This window comes from Uranotaenia lowii, chromosome 1 (assembly GCF_029784155.1).
Source record: "Uranotaenia lowii strain MFRU-FL chromosome 1, ASM2978415v1, whole genome shotgun sequence".
Taxonomy (NCBI): Eukaryota; Metazoa; Arthropoda; class Insecta; order Diptera; family Culicidae; genus Uranotaenia; species Uranotaenia lowii.
The window spans coordinates 15,417,473-15,438,100 of record NC_073691.1 but is presented as its reverse complement, the minus strand read 5'-3'; the positions used below and the strand labels follow the sequence as shown (position 1 = coordinate 15,438,100).

General features: G+C 35.2%; 1 protein-coding gene across 3 annotated transcripts in view; it reads left to right on the top strand.

Annotated features, from left to right (window-relative positions):
- The window catches only part of LOC129758459 (eye-specific diacylglycerol kinase), a 164,024-nt gene extending 148,454 nt beyond the window's left edge, over positions 1-15,570 (top strand). For all 3 annotated transcript variants that reach the window (XM_055756072.1, XM_055756147.1, XM_055755994.1), the window contains one exon: positions 22-15,570. In XM_055756072.1, the coding sequence (XP_055612047.1) occupies positions 22-65 (44 nt within the window). In that variant the 3' untranslated portion in view covers positions 66-15,570. The remainder of the gene's footprint in view (positions 1-21) is intronic.
- The last annotated feature ends 5,058 nt before the right edge of the window (positions 15,571-20,628 follow it).

The window sequence follows — 20,628 nt, the reverse complement described above, 5'->3', positions numbered from 1 at the left end:
TTTTTTTTTTTTTATTTTCAGATCAAGAACAATTCCAACTGGCCGACTACCAGGCGAGTGCGTGATTCCGGCTTAAGTACTACAAGAAGCTAAGCTAGAAGCCGTCGGCGTGTTCCTCCTGTATTTTTTTTAAGGTTTTGACTCATTTGGTTTGTCGTCAGCTGGCACGGAATTGGATTTACGGTAAAAGGAAAAAAAGTGATGAAAAGAGGAAACAGTTTAGGAGGGATAACTCCTCCGAAAAAGACCAGTGAAAGCCTGATAGATTTTAAGAGGGATTCTTCGGAAGGATAGTGGGAATTGGACCTTACATTATTGGGGTCGGTGGAAGTTCAACGAGTAGTGGCCCAAACTCGCCGGTGATTGTTCATTGTTATTTATTATTATAAAACAGAAGCAAAACAAAAAAAAACTATTACTATTGCTCTAGTTACTACTGTTACTACTATTTATACTCTATAATTCTAAGGTTAGGACGAAGTTTTAGAGACAGTCAAGAGGGAGCGAAGGTTTAGTTGCTTCATCCAAAACATTACGCGCTGTAGCAAATTTTCCATTATAGCTTTCTTGCGCTATAATTTTCCATCATATCAACCGTACACTGATTTACTTCCTCCAATTCGTGAGAGATGGAAAGCCTAGGAAATGGAATCCAATCTCGTTCCCGTGTGTTGAGTTCTAGTCAAGCTTTCTCATCGTAAACTAATTACCTGCCTAGGTTATTCATGATCGCCTTCTGCAATAACATTTTAGCGCCGACAGAACATTATTGTGAATGGCTCTGCCTGCAGCTTCCGGCAGATTGCACTAAAGATTTGGGTTTGGCGTGCATGGCTTCATCAAAGAACAACGACGAAAGGAACTACTTACACAAACACCCACATTGAGCAGCGAATTACTACATCACAATGACTAATTGAGGAAACGACCGGTGAGCTGCGGTGATAGGAAAGCGAAATTTACAAATCCGGTGGAAAACGGTGTGTCCGGAAAGCGTAGCCTAACTAAAGGCGAAGAATGATTTAGCATAAATGCGGGAGAGTCACGGTGGAAAACCAAAGTTATGATTGAGTTGTACGATTTCGGAATTATTTTAAGGGGGAAACGGAATGATTTTTCATCTAAGGGTTGTCAAGATTGATGGTTTCTGGCTGAACTGAACTGTTTGAAAAACGTTTGATACAAAAAGTGTCTTATCACAAACTTTGTTATTCACAAACTGTGATTATAAACTGACAACTAAGTCATAATCATAGAATTTGAAAGTTCTAACATGTAAGTCAATATTGTCAAAATTATCAGAATTGTCAAAACTCAAAATTGGCAAAATTGTCAAAATTATCAAAATTGACAAATTTTCTTAATTGTCAAAATTGTCAAAATTATCGATATTGTCGAAATGAACAATTTTGACAAATTGTCAACATTTTTAAAAATTGTCAAAAGTGTCAACGTTTTTGAATCCGGAATTTCAAAGTTAAAAAATGGATTTGATTTTTTTTTCTGTTTAATTCGAACAACTTGGGTGATTGTACCTTATTCCCAAATTTCTATTAATATGTTTTTCAGTGTTCAATTTTCTTGTTCATTTAATGATTTTCCACAAAACTTCCTAATCTACACTTTCATCCAACGGAAGCAAGAATTCGATAATAGATAGAACTAAAATAGACCAAAGAAAAAAGATAAAACGGAGAGACAAAACTCAAAACAACAAATGTAGTTAGGCAAAATTACCTATTTCATCAATCGTTTTTCCTCTTAGTTCAAAGGAGAAAAAAATCACAGTCCCCAAATTCTTCCATCCAAAATGGGGAACATCTGAATATAACACATTGTAAAAAATCGAATCATAAGACTATTTTCCTCCAATAATCATATTCAACATCCGACAAATTTCAAGTTCAGAACTTGAAAATTTCAAATTTTGAGAGGAAATTTTCCTCATTAGTATGAGTGAGTCGTGAGAGTGTGTTTGTTTTTCGATTATCCTGGTTTTCTTTAAATCGAAACCTTTCGAACTTTGGTGTGAATCTGCATGAGTGACGCATTGAAATATCACAACACATAAACAATCACTAAAAAAAATCTTACACTGGAGGCTCATCTCATCAAATTGAAATGAAAAAACCCCGACTGTTGTAGTGGAGAAAAGATCGAAAAGAGAAGGAGATGCAATTGATCAAGAGAACGAATGAGAAGTGAAAGGACGAGAAAGAAGAAACAAACTTAAAACGGGTTCCACTGCTTTTTGGAGACAGTGGAAAAGAATGTGTGTTTGTATAAATTTGTCTGATCTTGATGACTGCTTGAGTGTGTTTCACAATGTTTGTTGCATTTTTCAAATTCTTCTTTTGACATTATTTAAAAATCACAAAAAAAATCTTCACGCAAAACACTGAAAACTATGTGCCCTTATTGAACTTCTCTGTTCCGTTCTGTGTGTATTTTTTTCGAGTGTTGAAACTCGCAAAACAAAAATGCTGTTTTGGTTCAGTTTTTCTTACGGAAAAAAAACGGTTAGAAACCGACCTTTAAATTTTCTTGAAAATGAAGAAATTGCGAAGAAAAACATCAACAAAAATAGGCGAGAGACAGTTTCAACATTTGACTCTCGAATTTGCTGCTAAAGAAAGAGAGAACGAAAAAAAAACATTGAATAAAAGATGAAAACCAATGTCAATTATTAACGTTTAATACTAGCCAAGTAAGGTTTATAGCAAAATAAATGAAAACCGAGAAGGAAATTAGCTAATGGTTATTTGGTAAAGTAGTAACCAAATAAAAAAAAACACACACGCCCTTTTGAATCAAAATAACAGTATAGGTAGAAAACTTTCGACATATACTTCATAGAGACTAGTGTAATCCAAATTGACAACTCACAAAATGAAAAGCATTAAACAAAGAAATAATTGAATTGTGATTTTCCTGTGAAACCAAACCTTAAAACTAACAAACGGAAACAAAAAAGAGTTATAAATATTGGATCGATCAAGCTAAACAGGCAACAATCCGATGTAAATTTTTCTCAGTGTATATTCATCGCACTAGATGTAAGAAAGTTTTATCGTTTGACTTTTTCGGTTATTGTTGTAGCTGTCATCATCGACTACAACAACAACAACAATCCACTGATGGCCTCTTATTTTTGGGTCGAATTTTCCCATCACAGGAATTCCAACCAAACCGGCAACACTTTCCCACATCATGTACAGATTTGTAAATATAGTTCGGAAAACCCAAACAAAAAACGAGCTCTCTAATCCACCACTTGCGAATTGTGTTTATTTTTCTCAAAACGAAGTGGAGGGTTGGACGTTTTTCTTCCCATCTATCCTCGGGAAAGTGTTTAATTCGGTTCTGTGATTGGAGGTAAAAATCTGGCAGCACTTGCCTAAAGTCAAATAATGAATTGAAAAAAAAAGAGTTAGGAAATAGCTTGATGAAAAGCCTTCGTGCCCCTAGGCTTTTTATACGAACCATTTCCTGAGAAATAAGATTATAACCTTTAAAAAAAACCTGAAGAGGATTCATCCCCTATTATTGGAGGGGAAATTTCGAAGTCCTGGCAAAATAGGTGAAAATTTTTTCAACCAAGATATTCGTAGTCGATCTAATCGTGTAAAAACCAATATGTAGTAATAAGCGTTGAAACCTTTCTTTTTGTTTTTGTTCTCGAAAAAAAAACCAAACTAACAAATACAAAAACTAGGTTAGCAAGAAATAAATAAATAAAAAAAGACACAATGGGTGATAAGTGCAGTCTCGCTCGGGATTGTGCGCAACTGTAAATAGATAAAATAAAAAAAAAACAAACAAACAAACATGGATCAAACCAATCTACATACATATAAATTATTCGCAAAGCAGTACTTTTTATATTTATAAACTGAAGAAGCAAAACTAAATCAATTGAAAATGATTGATCATAAATCTTAACAACAAACGCCACTGTAAAAAAAAAACCTTAAGAAACCATCTACTCAACTCTCTACAACAACAACAACAAAAACGCTTATGACAATCGTACTGTGACGCTTCTAGAATGTCTCGATACCCAAAAGAAGAAAAAAAATAGAAAAACCTATCCTTGAATTTAACCCATCTTCAACCTTCCTAAGAAACTTATGGAAAATCATCAACTTGGGTTGTTATTTCTTAGATGTTATTTGATACATAAATTTTTCTTTAATTTTTTACAGTTGGCGAAAACTTCAATAAAAATAACTTACAATCTAACCGTGATAACAGTTCAGTTCATCGAAAATCTTCATAGTTGGCAGAAGAAAGATAAAATTTTTTAGAAACAAAATTATATTTATTTTCTTTTTTTGAGAGTTTGATCAAACAACTAGTAACACTCTTTGATATTTTGGCAAGAATAGCTCAAAAATCCTTTCTTAAGCCTCAATATATTTTTTCAGTAAGTAGAACATTGTCACATTTGAAAATTTATCGATTAATGATTCCTAAAAATATGATACTTCGAATTGCTTCTCAGGCTTCCACGGCCGATGGTTCGTTGAGGGAAAGCATCCAACCTTCAGAAACCTACAATGATTGGCAATCCACTCCGCTTGCAATAGTCTCTTCAGATTAACCCCAGAGGCATTCTCTTTATACAATTAAACAAATCTTACCTGTCGGCAACTTATGGGATTCGAACCCAAAAGTTTTCTTGTCAATATCGGGAATCGAACGCAGTACACCTGGGTTACTAGACTTGTGCCAGACTATCCACTGAACCACATCAGCGCTACTATTGGGGGGGGGTTGAACATTTTCGGCACGAAATTGACCTTATTGTCCGCATACCACTTCAACACGTCCTTGGAGTAGTGGCATGCGGCCAAATCCGGTCAGAAGATTGTTGTGACGTTGGGGGCCTTCAGGAGAGGAAGCAGCCGCTTCTGGATACACTCTTTCATGTAACTCCTGTCCGTTCATCGTGTCCTGGGTCACGAAAGGTGCGCTCCGCTTCCCGCACGTACATATGGCCTGCTACACCAGGAATTTCTTCGCAAATTTGGACATCTTCTAAGTGCGGACATGCTCCGGAACGCTGAACTTATCCTTGGACGTGAAAAACAGGTTGCCGGGGATCTGTATGAAGTCGGCCTTCACATATGTTTCGTCGTCCATGATGCAGCATTCAACTTTCGTCAGCATGCTGAGGTACAACTTCCTGGCACGTTGGGTTTTGGCGGACTTCTGCTTCTCGTCGCGATTAGGGGCCTTTTGTACCTTGAACGTTCAAAGTTCAGCCTTAGTTTTTGCCTTCTGGACAAAACTTCGGCTTAGGTGCATCTTCTTAGCCACATCCCGAACGAAGGCGTTCGGGTTTCGGTCAAAGGCTCCAAATACGCGGTTGTGATCTTTGGTGTTGAACGGAATACTTTTTCCTTCACTTCTGGGCTTCCGATCGGTGGTCAATCGTTTCTCGAACCGCTTAATTACTCGCGACACCGTAGAATTCTCGATTCCCAACGTTCTAGCGATGGAACGATGCGTGAGATCCTTGTTCTCGTGATGAATGCGCAAGATTTTATCACGCACGAGCTGTTCTTTGGACTCCATTTTCGCGAGTTTTGATCCTACCTACCAACCTAAGGGTCCAGCGCCGATTGACCGGCGCATAGGGCTGAGATAAAAGATCTCCACTGCTGGCGATCCGGAGCCAGCGTCTTCACTTGCTGCCAGCCGAGGTTCTCGTCAACTGTGCGGATTTCAGCGGCTAGACTTCGCCGCCACGAGCTTTTGGGCCTGCCTCTTCTTCGATGCCCATCTGGACTCCAGTCAAGCGCCTCTCTGCAAATCTCGTTTTCATCTCTTCGCAGCGTGTGCCCAATCCATCTCCACTTACGTTCCCGAATCCCGATTTCTAGCGCCTTTTGATGACACCGGCGATGAAGTTCAACGTTTGAAATCCAGTTGCCAGGCCACCAAGCGCGGATGATGTTCCGCAGGCAGCGATTCACAAAAACTTGCAGTTTTCGCGTCGTCACCGCATATGTGCACCAAGTTTCACACCCGTACAGCAATACGGATTTGACGTTTGAGTTGAAGATTCGGATCTTAGTTCGTAGAGAGATCTGGCGTGACCGCCAGATGTTTCGGAGACTCGCAAACGCAAATCGGGCTTTTCTGATCCGGGTCTCGATGTCCTTCTTGGTCCCACCATCAGGCGTAATCTGGCTACCAAGATACTGGAAGCACTCCACTGTCTCAACATGTTGTTCAGCTACCACGAAATTGGAACGATTTTCTGTATTGATTTCCATCGACTTGGTCTTTCCGACATTGATTTTGAGACCTGCTGCCTTGGAGCTTTCGGTGAGGTCGTCGAGTTTGCTCTGCATGTCTTGTTGTGTTTGGGCGAGCAAAACAATATCGTCTGCCAGGTCAAGGTCGTTCAGTTGCTCCATGGTTGAAGGATTCCACGGCAATCCTCGGTTTGGTCTACAGTCAATCGATCCAGTCAAGATCTCATCCATTACGATGAGAAAAAGCAGCGGTGACAAAATACATCCTTGTCTCACTCCAGCAGTTACCGGGATTGGTTCGGACAAGACACCGTCGTGCAAGACCTTGCACGAAAATGCCTCGTACTGTGCTTCGATGAGATGGACTAGTTTCTCTGGGACCCCTCGTCGTCTAAGAGCAGCCCAGATGTTTTCGTGGTTCAGTCGGTCAAATGCTTTTTCGAAATCAACGAACACCAGCAGAAGAGAGTCCTGGAATTCGTTGATTTGTTCCAGTATTATTCGTAGCGTTGTGATGTGGTCCACACATGATCGTCCGGATCGGAATCTAGCTTGTTGCCGTCGGAGTGTAGCGTCGATTTTCTCTTGGATCCTGTTCAGGATCACTTTGCAGAGTACTTTGAGGGTTGTACAGATCAAAGTTATGCCACGCCAGTTACCGCACTCTGTTAGGTCTCCTTTCTTTGGGACCTTTACGAGGATACCCTGCATCCAGTCGGCCGGGAATGTTGCAGTATCCCAAATGTCAGCGAATAGACGGTGCAACATTTGTGCTGACAAGGCAGGGTCGGCTTTGAGCATTTCAGCAGGAATGCAATCGATTCCAGGCGCTTTGTTGGATTTCATGTCCTTGATTGCCGCTTCTATTTCAGCCAGCGAGGGCGCTTCCGAGTTGACGCCATTAATGCGACTTACTGTGGGCGCCTCGAGCTGCGGGTTCTGTTGGCCATTGCTATTCGTAACTCGAAAAAGTTGATCAAAATGCTCAGTCCAACGCTTGAGCTGATCTGTTCGATCTGTCAGCAGCTGACCTGCTCGGTTTTTCAGCGGCATTCTTGCATTAGTCCTTGCACCACTAAGGCGGCGAGAAATATCATATAATACAGTTTTGATCACCGGACTTTAAATCATTCAGGATGTAAACAATGCACTATGAATTAAATCCAGACATATTTTCATTAAATTCTACTCAAAGGTTAAAAAGTTAGAGCAATTTCATAGTCCGACAATTTCATCGTCGGCACCCTTTAGTTGATCCGGAGTTTATTAAAGTGGCATGAAGAATAATTCTTGTGTTTCGTGAGGGCCTTCCTCCACGTTCTTCACATGCATCTCTCCATGCAACGAAGAAAATTTGTCGATATTCGTCTCATCGAAGCCATCGATGAGATCGATAGCAACAAACGCATTGCTTCGATGTGACGAATATCAACACTCCTCCTCAACACACGCATTCTGCATTCTTCTAACTGCCTTCGGCGGCTTCCCCTGAAGATGGGGCTACTCCTCATAAACGCACGCACCGGAACACGCTCTTGCCCCTGTAGCAACTCGATGACCTTCCATGTCACCAGTTCGACAACCTCCACCGGGATCTGGCACGACGACCTTCGAGTGGCCTCCGATCCGACGACCTCCCAATGGCTCTGAACCGACGATCTTCCATGGCTCTGGTCTCGTCGCTCTTCCTGTGGCTCAAAGCTCTCCGCCTCGACGCTCCTCTCGAGGCCTGACGCCTCCCAGTGGCTCCAGCCCAACGTCCTTCACAATGCTTTCCGGTTCGACGTCCTTCCATGGCACGCACCGGCTTGACGACCTTCCGTGGTTCCCGACTCGTAAGTTCTCCAGAGGCTCCCGGTCCGGCGATCCTGGCTTCCAACATGACGGCCTTTCACGACACCGGCCCCGCCAACCTTCCATAGCTTCCGGCACGACAAACCACCAGTGATTCCGGTCCGCTCCCAATAGCTCCAGACAAACGACCTCCCATGTCACCAGTTCGACGACCTCCCTCCCGTGTCTCCTGGCCTGTCGACTTCCACCTGGCTTCCCGGTCAAACAACCTTACACGGTTCTGGCTCGACGACGTTCCTCTGGATTCCCGGCGCTGGCTTGCCCTTCCATTGGCTTCCTCCTGGCTGGATACCACTACCGATTCAACTCTTCTCCTCCTTTCCACCAATGCTGGGCCCATAACCTGTAGTTGGATGCACTTTGGGTACTGTACGACTTGCTGGTAGAACTTGGAGTACTTTATTTTCTCCAATTGGCTTCTTTTTATACATACAAATCTCTTAGCGTTTACTTTGAACTGCGTGTGTTGTTTACATGCACCCAGAGCAGGAGAATGCCAACAAAATTGATCGGTTTCTTCAGTGGCAAACAGTGGGAACGACGACAACAGGCACATAAAAGTGAAAGTCGGAACAACGGAAATATGGTGTGTTTTGATCAGCTGTGCCTGCCAGGCACGTACGAAAATCCAGATTTGACGGCGCGGAGCTTGAACATCAACAGCACCAAATGTGCTCGGAAAGGATAGTCGAGGCAAAAGGCGCCACGGCATTTTCTTTGGTGTCCTCTGACGCACCCGGAACAGCAACAGCATCAGCAGCGGCTTTTCGATTTCGTCCGCTGGCGAAACAACAAGAATCTCGACTGGAAGCTACAGAGGTCTGACTTTTTTTCATATAAAAACATGTATTCCACACTGCTCGCTACTAAAACTCTTTATAAGGATTTCTTCACCTAGCGCCAAGATTTTCATAACTGAGCCACTTCCCTACCACCAATTGCTCGGCAAGGGTCAGTAAGAACCTTTGTCTGTGGACTTCCAAGACCAAGGCGAATACTGCTAACCACTCAGTAACGGATCCTCCGTGACGTACTGAAGCTTTGCACAACGAAGCACTTTGGTTTAGAGATGGATTCACAGCCTCAGTAGGCTTGGAGCTTGACGAATTCGGAGGCGATTGAAGCGCTGCCGCTTGGTTGATGGGTTTGCATCTATGTGATTTATCTATAGGTGGGGACAACCACAAACTTTAGCATTAGCGTTGTATCCATACAGTTGTTTATGAACAATTGTGACGTAACGCGACGCTATCACGGAGTCAAGTGTTAAGCGCCCAAATGTATAGTCATGGATACTTTTAAGGAGGAATGTTTGGGACGCAAATAAAGTTGTTTATTATTTAGAACAAATAGCTTCGCCGTCAGGAAGAAAAAGCGTGAAGGAAAGGGTGCTTTAATTGTGATTTATGAAATCGCATGAAGCTTTGTATGCGGTCGGTGAATGGCGACTACAACGTCGAGACGCTCATGAATGTTTGTGACGTAGCAATCAAAACATTGAAAAAAAACTGATTTTCACACTCCTGCAAGGGTACTCTTGTCCCCACCTATAGATAAACCACAAAGGGGTTTGCATTAGTTCAAGTGAGCAACTGCAACTACAATTTCATCCAACTTTTGATAGATCTTACGGGTTTTTATTAAGGAGAGAAAGACTATCTCTGGATTCATCACCCTTTTTCGCCGTAGAATCGAGAACACTCGCCTGTTAAACTCACTTCTGTTTTTACTTAAATTAACATCCCATGTAACACATCCTGTAGTAAAAACTTCTCAGCTTTACGATGCAGTACCGGCAATGACCCAGAAGTGGCACTGATAAAGTCTGGAACGACAACGAAAAGTGAGCGGGAGTTCCGAGCCAATCTTGATTTTTATTTTTGCCAAGCATGTTTCTTGTTGTGCAGATGGTTCGATTTGATTAGGTACTAAAGGGCGAAAACGAAATTATTGCCACACCGAAAACGTCATGCCAATTTGCTTATACCTACTGTTTAGAATCAAACCAAAATTTAAAGGGTAGTTTTATACTTATATTTACTAAAAAAAAAAAGGTAATTGATGGAGCCTTGAGTGTAAAATTGAACGCATTTTCGCTTGATGCCCTTCGTCAAAGTCTTCACAGCGTCATCCAGTACCAGTTTTTCAGTTTTTTTCCGTTTTCTTAACATGTCTTTTTTGTCTTTGACTGTCTTCTTGCTCTTCCGAAGTTCCCGCTTCATTTTTGCTCAGTTCAGCTGCACCGAGCGCAGCTCCGGACAGTTTGGCGGGTTCATGTCCTTTGAAACAAAATGGACAGAACTGGCCTCATACTACTCCAGGACACTTTTAGGATTGTAGATCTCATTTGCTGTGCCATTTGTCACGAAAGGCTCACTCCTCAGTCCGCAAGAGCAGATGTCCTGCCAAACGAGGTTTTTGGAGGCGAACATTTTCTTCTTAAATTTTTTGTTCACATCGAACTTGCTCTTGCCTGGTGAAAATCTCCAACCCCGGAATTTGCTTAAAATCGGCTTTATTATACGTTTCGTCGTCCATGACACAGCAGCCATATTTTGTCAGCATCTTTCGTAGAGCTTCCGTGCCCGAGTTTTAGCCGTCGATTGTTGCCGCTCATCGCGGTTTGGGATGTTCCGTACCTTGTATGTATGTAGTCTCGCACTTTTCTTTGCATTCTGGACGTAGCTCTGCGACATGTCGATCTTTTTAGCCAAATCATGGCTTAAGACGTTGGGATTTACTTCAATCATCCGCGTCATCTTTCCCTCCGTCTTTTTGTTCTGCGGTCCCGGTTTTCTTCCAGTTCCTTTGCCGTGGTCCAACGTCAACCGCTCCTGGAACCGCTTCAACACTCTGGAGATGGTTGAATGGTGAATGTTCAACATTTTTCCCAACTGCCGGCCGGTGCGACAGGTTAGTAAATTCCAGGTGTTTGGAAAGAACTTGTTCTCTCGACTCGCGTTGGTTCACCTCCATTTTCGTTGCATCGAAAAACACGACTTCGAGTTTGACAGCATGTAAACAATACACATCAATGAGATAGTGGGCAAAATTTGGTTGATTTTTACCCAATGGTAAAAAAGTTATTCGTTTTCGTTTTGAGAAAGTGCGGAATCTTCTTTCTCACCCTGTATAGCATTAGTTTATGCTATTACCACCCCTTTTGGAGTAAATTGAGAGGACTTGACTGAAGAGATTTGAAGCATACATTCATGGGATCATTTTGGCGGCCTGAAATTGTCTTTGGACCGGCTCGAAGCCATGAGTTTGCAAGCTTCAAATCCAAACCGACCATCAAGTTAGGTTCAGCTGAATGGCTCTAGGGTCACTCCATCTCAAGAGAACTGGAACCGGAAGATCGATCCCTGCAATTCAACAAAAAATGCATCCCTCATTATGGATTTCTCATCCTGTTACAGAAGAGGGTTTTGTAAGGAATATTTTAGCCATTCTTGAACGTTGAGAACCATCAAGTCGCTGTAGTGCTCAGACAACTTCTTCTTTTTCTGTGGCCAATAGTTATACCCGGTATTGAACCGAGTCAGAATTTCTCTGTGATTTTCCAGTCCTTATTCAAATTTTAAATGTTAAGATTTATTCTTAGTTTGAATTTTTGACTTTATTTATAGTTTGGATAATTTTTTCTAATAACTTTGTGTAATTTTCAATTCAAAATCGAAAAAGTAGATCAGACGTTTGATTCTAAATGTCGAAATGTTTGTTCAGACTTTATTAGAAGAACTATCATATTCCATCTCATTGAATATTTTTGAAAACTAGTTCCCAATCTCGAAAAATAATTCCGATCGTACAACAGTCAGCAGAAAGCCTCAATAACCGAAACAAAAACCCTCTGAAGCAGAAGTTAAGAATCGAAAAACCCGGCAATCACAAGAAAAACAATGACAAAAAGTGAAAGTAGAAACATACAGAAAAAATAGCAACCAAAATAACACTTGTAACGGAAAACTTTAAACTTTGATAATATGGGTGTAAAGCAAAGAAAAAATATTAATATCAAACATTGTGATCTATTTATTAAAACAGAAGAAGTGGTTCAAGTAGTAGGAAAAAAAAAAAAATTATCGATGTGCAGTTTTTCCTCCGTTATTTTTCTCTCTCCGTTTTCGAACTTAATTAACAAGGAAAAAAGGAACTCGAATTGAGTAACTGGATAAAATACGGAACTACAATATATTATGAGTATTCTTTAAAGAGAAGCCGAGCGTGTGTGTTGGTGACAGTCACTAACCAAAACAACTAACACAGAAAGAAAAAAAGAACAAAAGAGGAAACAGTGTACATATTTACAAAAGTTGACAATTTATCCTCACGCATTATAGCAAAAAAAAATGGAAATGGAAACAGACGAAGAAAAAAAACTTTTTCGGACAAGTTAGTTGAGAGAAGATAAACAAGAACAACAACAACAGAAAAAAAAACTTTAAACTACTAAATAGAAATAGAGATATAACAATAGTAACCACAAAGAGAAAAAACCAGTCATGACCAATCACAGATTTTAAGCACGAATTTTTGTACTTCCTCTGTGCACCCGGTTTTGAGCCGTTTTGAGAAAAAATAAACCCACTTTACAATCACATTTACATCTGACAGAAAAAAATATGAAACAACAGATGATTGAGAGAGCGGAAAAGTGAAAGAGAGTAAGAGCGTGTGAGTAGAAAGCGAGCCAACTTCATCAACCAATCACAAAGAGAGAGAGAGGGAGATACTCACATTAATCGCACTTCGATGTCGTTTCAGTTTTGTTTCCATCCATCGACAAAAAAGAGAGAAAAACTAAACGAAACAAGACTATCCCGAGAATAAGAAAAAAAACAAACCCACTGCACACGCTTGCAGAATTCTAAAAAAAAGTGGTTTAAAACTAAACAAAAATTATCGAGAAAACCTTGAGTAGAACTTACTTAGTGTAAGAAGCTAGGATAAAGGGTCCAAAAATCGTAGTGGTGACGGGTGAGATGAACGACTAAACTGAAACAAACAACAGACTATTCAAAGTTTGCAAGGGAAATATCGGTTTAGATTAAATAGACACAAGACAACTAAATAGAGTTTGTTAAACCGAAAAGGAAAAAAACTAATAAGCTCATAATCCGGTAAAAACAATAGAATTTATCACATAGAAATGGGAGAAAAACAATAGTTGAACGTAGAAGAGTAACCGATTCGAAGAAAAGAGTCAAAAAAATATTTTTTCATCGATGAAAACCAACTGAGCAAAAACAACCAATAGATTTTGGAAGGTCCTCTCTCCGAAAAAGAAAATTTTGGATTACCTACCAACTTCTTTTTCTCCCTCAGAGTAAAATTTACCCCCTTATAGCAAAGTATAAGATTAATGCCACCACACTTATTGTAAAGCAAAGCAAAAATCACCAAAACAGATTTTTATCACACCGTTTTTTGTAACACGCAAACAGCACCGCAAACGTTTTTGAGCACCATGTGCAGTACAGTTTCATGACCATTGTCAATCTTCTCTTGAGATTCATAGCGTTTTTTTCCTCCAATCAAATCCTAGTCGATAATCTGAATCCTCAAGATGAAACCAGTTTAAGGTTATTGAACGATCAAAAAGTAACAGTGTAATACAAGTTCTAGCAAAAGTTTAAAACTTTTCTTGAGCTGTACCAGTTTAAGGTTTATTCTTAAAAATTCTCAAACGTTCTCTAGAACGAAAACAACAAACCAAAACAAGTTTGAAAACTATCAACAAAATTTACAAACTTCAATAAGGTTATTAAAGACGTTATTTGAAGTTTCGAATCACTGGTGACTTCGTGTTCATCCTGTTGCCTACCTTACAGGCGCATTTTTCTTATATCGATATTTTATCGATCAAAAATATTTTCTTTAAGTTAGGCACAATTTCAGAGTTTATTCATCCAAAAAATTGTTTGTTAATATTCTAGTAAACACGAAAAAAGATTGCCTGAAAAATTGGAGTTGTTATTCCGATTTGAGCTAGGAATTAGAAATTTAATTTTTATAAAAGTTCATTCTAATATGAATTTTAAATTAGAGTCTGAATTCCTAAACTTGGCTCAAGACTCGGAATTTTGGAAGAGATATTCAACATACAATACTTTAACTGGTACATCGTTTAACAAAAAAAAATAACAGCCTTCAAATTCATATCAAATCTTTTACTCCAATCTAGGGAAGAAAAATCTTCATCAAATAACAAACCTGGGATCAACCACAAACTTCCATCTTTGACCTCACGAAATTTCTCCTTTTCTACAAGTACCTTCTCCTCAAAATTCAAACTACCAATTACCAGTTTCGAAATTTCTTACATCACTTAGAAAACCTTTAAAAACAATAGAACAAAGTTAAATTTAATCCAAAATACAACCAAAGGCAAAACTTCATCGAAAATGGAAATCAAAAATCAAAATGAAAGGGATGAAACGAAGGTTTGACAAAAAAAAAAAACAACAAGCTCGATAAAACTAGACGTAACAACTGAAAACTAACCAAAACAAAAACTATTACTACTACTAGAGAAAAGAAGAAAAAAAACATTCCAGCCTTAGATTTGTACGAAGTCAGTCACTACGAAAGAGAATCGGTTAACTGTAAATCGCTAAAATATTTATTACATTGCTCTATTGTATTGTTAATTTTATTCGACAAAAACCAGTTTAGCTCCTCACACACACGTGTACACTGACAAGATCACACTCAAACAAAAACACACCTTAGCCTTATCGAAAATTAGTAGAAAATGAAACCTAGTTCGAAAACTAAACTAATGCCACTCTTAGAGCACTAAACTTACTTCAACTATCACTAGTAAAATGAAAGTAAATGGCGATGAGATATCGAAACAAAAAATTAAGAACGGAATTGGTGAAGTGTGTAAAGAGGACCTTCTAAGAATGTTCCTTAACCTTCGTCAGATTCTCTAGAAGTGATCCTAAAAACTATTGAAAACAAGGTATTCAAATTCCGTACCTAATTCAAGGGAATTGAGAAAAAGTTGGATTAGTTCCAAGACACATACTTTCACACTTGTCCAAAATCTTTCCCGTTGGTTTGAAAATTTCAATCAGTCTGATTTTCTCTCCTCAATTCGTAGTCGAAACATCACAAACTCAACACCGAAATTTCTTTGAGCGAAAAAAAAACACAACACAAAACGGCAATCACGAAAATTCAATTTACATGAAAAAAAAACACTTTTACAAAGATACACAATCGGACACAAACATACACGCAAACACAAGGCCCTATTCTAAAAGAAAAACAAGCTAAAACTGAACAACAACTAAACTGAAAGAGAAGCAAACGAATATACTTACTTTAATAGAGCCATTACTAAGATGATGAAGATGAAGATGATGAAAAAGAAGGGAAGACTAAAGCTAAAGGGAAAAAAATACAAAAATAAACTGTAAAACTCTTGAATCTCACTAAATTGACAGCTTACACACTTTTTTATAAGAGAACGAAAAAGAACCATCCATTGGAAACCGTTTGATCACATTTCAATTCTTCAAATTTCCATTTTCTGTTATTTTTTTTTGCTGTTTTCATGTTCTTAAACAAATTTTAAACTTCTTTTTCAGTTCATTCTGGTTTGATGTTTTTTTTTCATTTTCTCACGGTTTATGGAAATATTTTCCTTAAATTTAAATAAAATATTATTGAGCTACACTAAGGTTAGTTTTGGTTTCATTTGGTCATGCTCGATCATTTTTGGTCGATGTTTTAATTTCCGTCAGTTTGAGTTTTTTTTTTTTTGCTCATTAGTAATTTTTTTGTAATTTCATATCAATAAAAAAAAATTTGACAATAATGTTCAATTTCTTTAAATTTTTATCATTAATAACCATTTACGAAGTTTTTTCTGTGATTTCGATCATTTTTGATCTTTTTGATCATTTATTAATCTGTGATAATTTTTGATCATTTGTGTAATTTTGGTCATAATTGATAATTTTTCATAATTTTTGTTAATTTTTGATAAATTTTGACAATTTTTGATTATTTTTAATAATTTATGTAAATTTTTGATAATTTTGGATAATTTTTGATCATTTTTGAAAGGTTTTCAAATTTTTTGATAATTTTTGATAATTTTTGATAATTTTTGATAATTTTTTTTATAGTTTTTGATAATTTTTGATAATTTTTAATAATTTTTGATAATTTTTGATAATTTTTGATATTTTTTGATAATTTTTGATAATTTTTGATAATTTTTGATAATTTTTGATAATTTTAGATAATTTTAGATAATTCCTGAAAATTTTTGATAATTTTTGATAACTTTTGATAATTTTTGATAATTTTTGATAATTTTTGATAATTTTTGATAATTTTTGATAATTTTTGATAATTTTTGATAATTTTTGATAATTTTTGATAATTTTTGATAATTTTTGATAATTTTTGATAATTTTTGATAATTTCTGATGATTTTTGATAATTTTTGATAATTTTTGATAATTTTTGATAATTTTTGATAATTTTTGATAATTTTTGATAATTTTTGATAATTTTTGATAATTTTTGATAATTTTTGATAATTTTTGATACTTTTTGATAATTTTTGATAATTTTTGATAATTTTTGATAATATTTGATAATTTTTGATGATTTTTGATAATTTTTGATATTTTTTGAAAAATTTTGATAATTCTTGATAATTTTTGATAATCTTTGATAATTTTTGAAAAAAATTTATACGTTTTGATAATTTTTGAAAATTTTTGAAAAGTTTTGATAATTTTTGATAATTTTTTATAATTTTTGATAATTTATGATAATTTTTGATGATCTTTGATAAATTATGATAATTTTTGATAATTTTTGATATTTTTTGAAGATTTTTGATAATTTTGATAATTTTTGATATTTTCTGAAGATTTTCGATAATTTTTGAAGATTTTTGATATTTTTTGATAATTTTCAATAATTTTTGATATTTTTTGATAATTTTTAATAATTTTTGATATTTTTTGATAATTTTTGATAATTTTTGATAATTTTTGATAGTTTTTGATAGTTTTTGATAATTTTTGATAATTTTTGATAATTTTTTAAATTTTTTATACGTTTTGATAAGTTTTGAAATTTTTTAAAAATTTTTGATATTTTTTGATAAATTTTGAAAATTTTTGATGATTTTTGATAATTTATGTAAATTTTTGATAATTTTTGATAATTTTTGATAATTTTTGATAATTGTTGATAATTTTTGATAACTTTTGATATTTTTGAAAAGTTTTGAAAATTTTTGATAATTTTTGAAAATTATTGATAATTTTTAATAATTATTAAAGTTTTTGATAATTTTTGATGATTTTTGATAGTTTTTTATACTTTTTGATAATTTCCGATAATTTTTGATAATTTTTGATAGTTTCTGATAATTTTTGATAATTTTTGATAAATTTTGATAATTTTTGATAATTTTTGATAATTTTTGATCATTTTTGATAATTTTTGACAATTTCTGATAATTTTTGACAATTTCTGATAATTTTTGACAATTTTTGATAATTTTTGATAATTTTTGATAATTTTTGATAATTTTTGATAATTTTTGATAATTTTTGATAATTTTTGATAATTTTTGACAATGTTTGATAATTTTTAGTAAGTTTTGATATATTTCGGAAATTTTTGATAGTTTTTGGAAAATTCTGTTACTTTTTTAAAACTCTTGATAAGTTTTGAAAAAATTTGATCATTTTTGAAAATTTTCTATAATTTTCTATAATTTTTGAAAAATTGTGATAATTTTTGATAATTTTTGATAATTTTTGATAATTTTTGATAATTTTTGATATTTTTTGGTAATTTTTGATAATTTCTGATAATTTTTGATAATTTTTTTATAGTTTTTGATAATTTTTGATAATTTTTAATAATTTTTGATAATTTTTGATATTTTTTGATAATTTTTGATAATTTTTGATAATTTTTGATAATTTTTGATAATTTTAGATAATTTTAGATAATTCCTGAAAATTTTTGATAATTTTTGATAACTTTTGATAATTTTTGATAATTTTTGATAATTTTTGATAATTTTTGATAATTTTTGATAATTTTTGATAATTTTTGATAATTTCTGATGATTTTTGATAATTTTTGATAATTTTTGATAATTTTTGATAATTTTTTATAAATTTTGATCAGTTTTGATAATTTTTGGTTTTTTTATAACTTTTGATAATTTTTTTATTTTTATAGATAATTTTTATAATTTTTCTATATTTTTTTGATAATTTTGGATTGTTTTCGATCATTTTTGATTTTTTTTTGATAGTTTTTTTTATAAATTTTGATAATTTTTGATAACTTTTGAAAATTTTTGATTATTTTCGGAAATTTCGGATAACGTTGTTGAATTATTCATAATCTTCATGATTTATTAAACTTGTTCATCTCTTTTTTTTTGATAATTATTGACAATTTTCGATAATTTATAATTTTTATATACGTTTATCAATTTCAATATTTTTGTAAAGTTTTGATAAATTAGTATGATTTTAAATTATTTTTCATATGAGTCTCGGATTTTTTTCATAATATTCGATAGATTTTGGCCATTTTTACTAACTTTAATATTTTTTTTTTTCAATTTGAGCCTACACAGTAAATAATCTCAATCCAAACTTTAAAATGACCAAAAATACTTACATGACAAAACAGAGGTCAAGTTTTTTATAATGATGAATGAAAAGCATCCACAGTTTTGAAAAATTAAACGACTAATTTTGATTTATATTTTATGTGAATCACAGCAAGGCCGGGTAAAATCAGCTAGATTCTTGAAAAAATTTGGTAGTTTTTCTCTGTGTTTTTTTTTTGTCGTTTTTTGCCATTTTTGACAATTTTTCGGCAAAATTGTATCGATTTTTATGAATTGTTGGTAAGTTTTGGTAAATTTTTGCCATTTTGAGCCATTATTTTTAATTTTAAGTACTTTTGATTATTCTTGGTCAATTATGATCAATTTTATTCCTTTATGTGGTCAATATTTTTTATCATTTTTGGTCAGTTTTGATCATTAATTAAGGTAATTTATGTCAACAATCAGATTTGACATGAGATTTTCATAATTTTTAGTTTAATGCTTTCTCGAAATGTTTAATTCTACATTTTATGACATTGGGTGTTTTACGATCTGGTGTCTGATGTAATAATGTATGACTAGATTTACCTTAGATTTCTGCCAGTTGTAAACTGTAAATATTTGAATTTTGTGTTAAGTTATTTTTTTTAATTGTGGATTTTTGAATATTTTTTATTACCTGATTATTTGACTTTCGTTCATCAAGTTGATCGTATCTTTTGAACTTATCTTTTTTTTTCAAATTCACACCCAACAGAGCTAAAAAGAAAAAAAAAGACAACTCTGATACCGGATCAAACGTCAAACGGCTCAAGGGAACACAGAATAAAAATATATCAAAACAAATCCCATTCTTGGCGATTGAAACACGTGAGCAAAATCCACACCAGATGAGCTGTTATAACAGCTGGATTATTTGCTTTAATGCGTGGAAATTATGTGAATTGAACGAAACGATGACGCCGCGACGCGACACGAAGCTCGAATGAATCGTGTTAGGAAAGGTGTGGAGGGATAATTAAATTTCATTCAATAATATCACCGGACAACCAATCCGATGCTTGTGGTTGAATGATTCTTCTACTTGTCATCGGTAGCTGCAGTACTGATGATTATGAATTATCGGCGTGACAAATTAATTATCGACTAATTCAACAGTCGATAATCCAAACGTACAGAGACAAATCAACCACAAGGGCCATCTGCTTATAATCTCCATCTCGCAGTGTTGATCAAATTCAGAACATATGAAAATCCAATTTGAAGTTTATGCTTTATGATCCCCAACATTGGATGCAGTGCAGTGTTTCGAAAGTAAAAATAACCTCCAAGACCATCGATCGGTCGCAAACGAACGACACGGCAAAAGGAAGCTATTTTAAGTCACCTCAAGTCTGGCGGCCATGCAGCAGTGGCGCGCACTTTTCTTAACCATGTAGATATAGGAAATTTGCCAATCCACCGCCAAAGATAGGAGCGTCCATCTATTTTTGGTCCCCCCGAATAGTGCGTCCAAACCCAAGCTGAGGCGAGGACACGGTTTTTCACATTTTCCCGGTTTTTGTTTTGATCGCCCGGTTCTCTACAAAAATGCGAGACGACGACGGACAATTGGTTTCCTTTGAGTTGTTTTTTTTTTCTTGTTTGAAGATCACAAAACTTCGGACAGAAATAGAAAAACACTTTAGAGTTCAACCGTATTGCCAAAAAAAAAAAATATAATGCAGATGATGTTTGCATCATGAAAGTAATAGTCTAGAATTTTTACTTTTGTACATTGGATTTTAATATCTGATTGAGGCAGCTTTCATTCTAAAAAAATTGAAAATAATTATTTAATTTAATTTCGTAGTATTCCGTTTCACGACATAAGTTGACGAACATAAT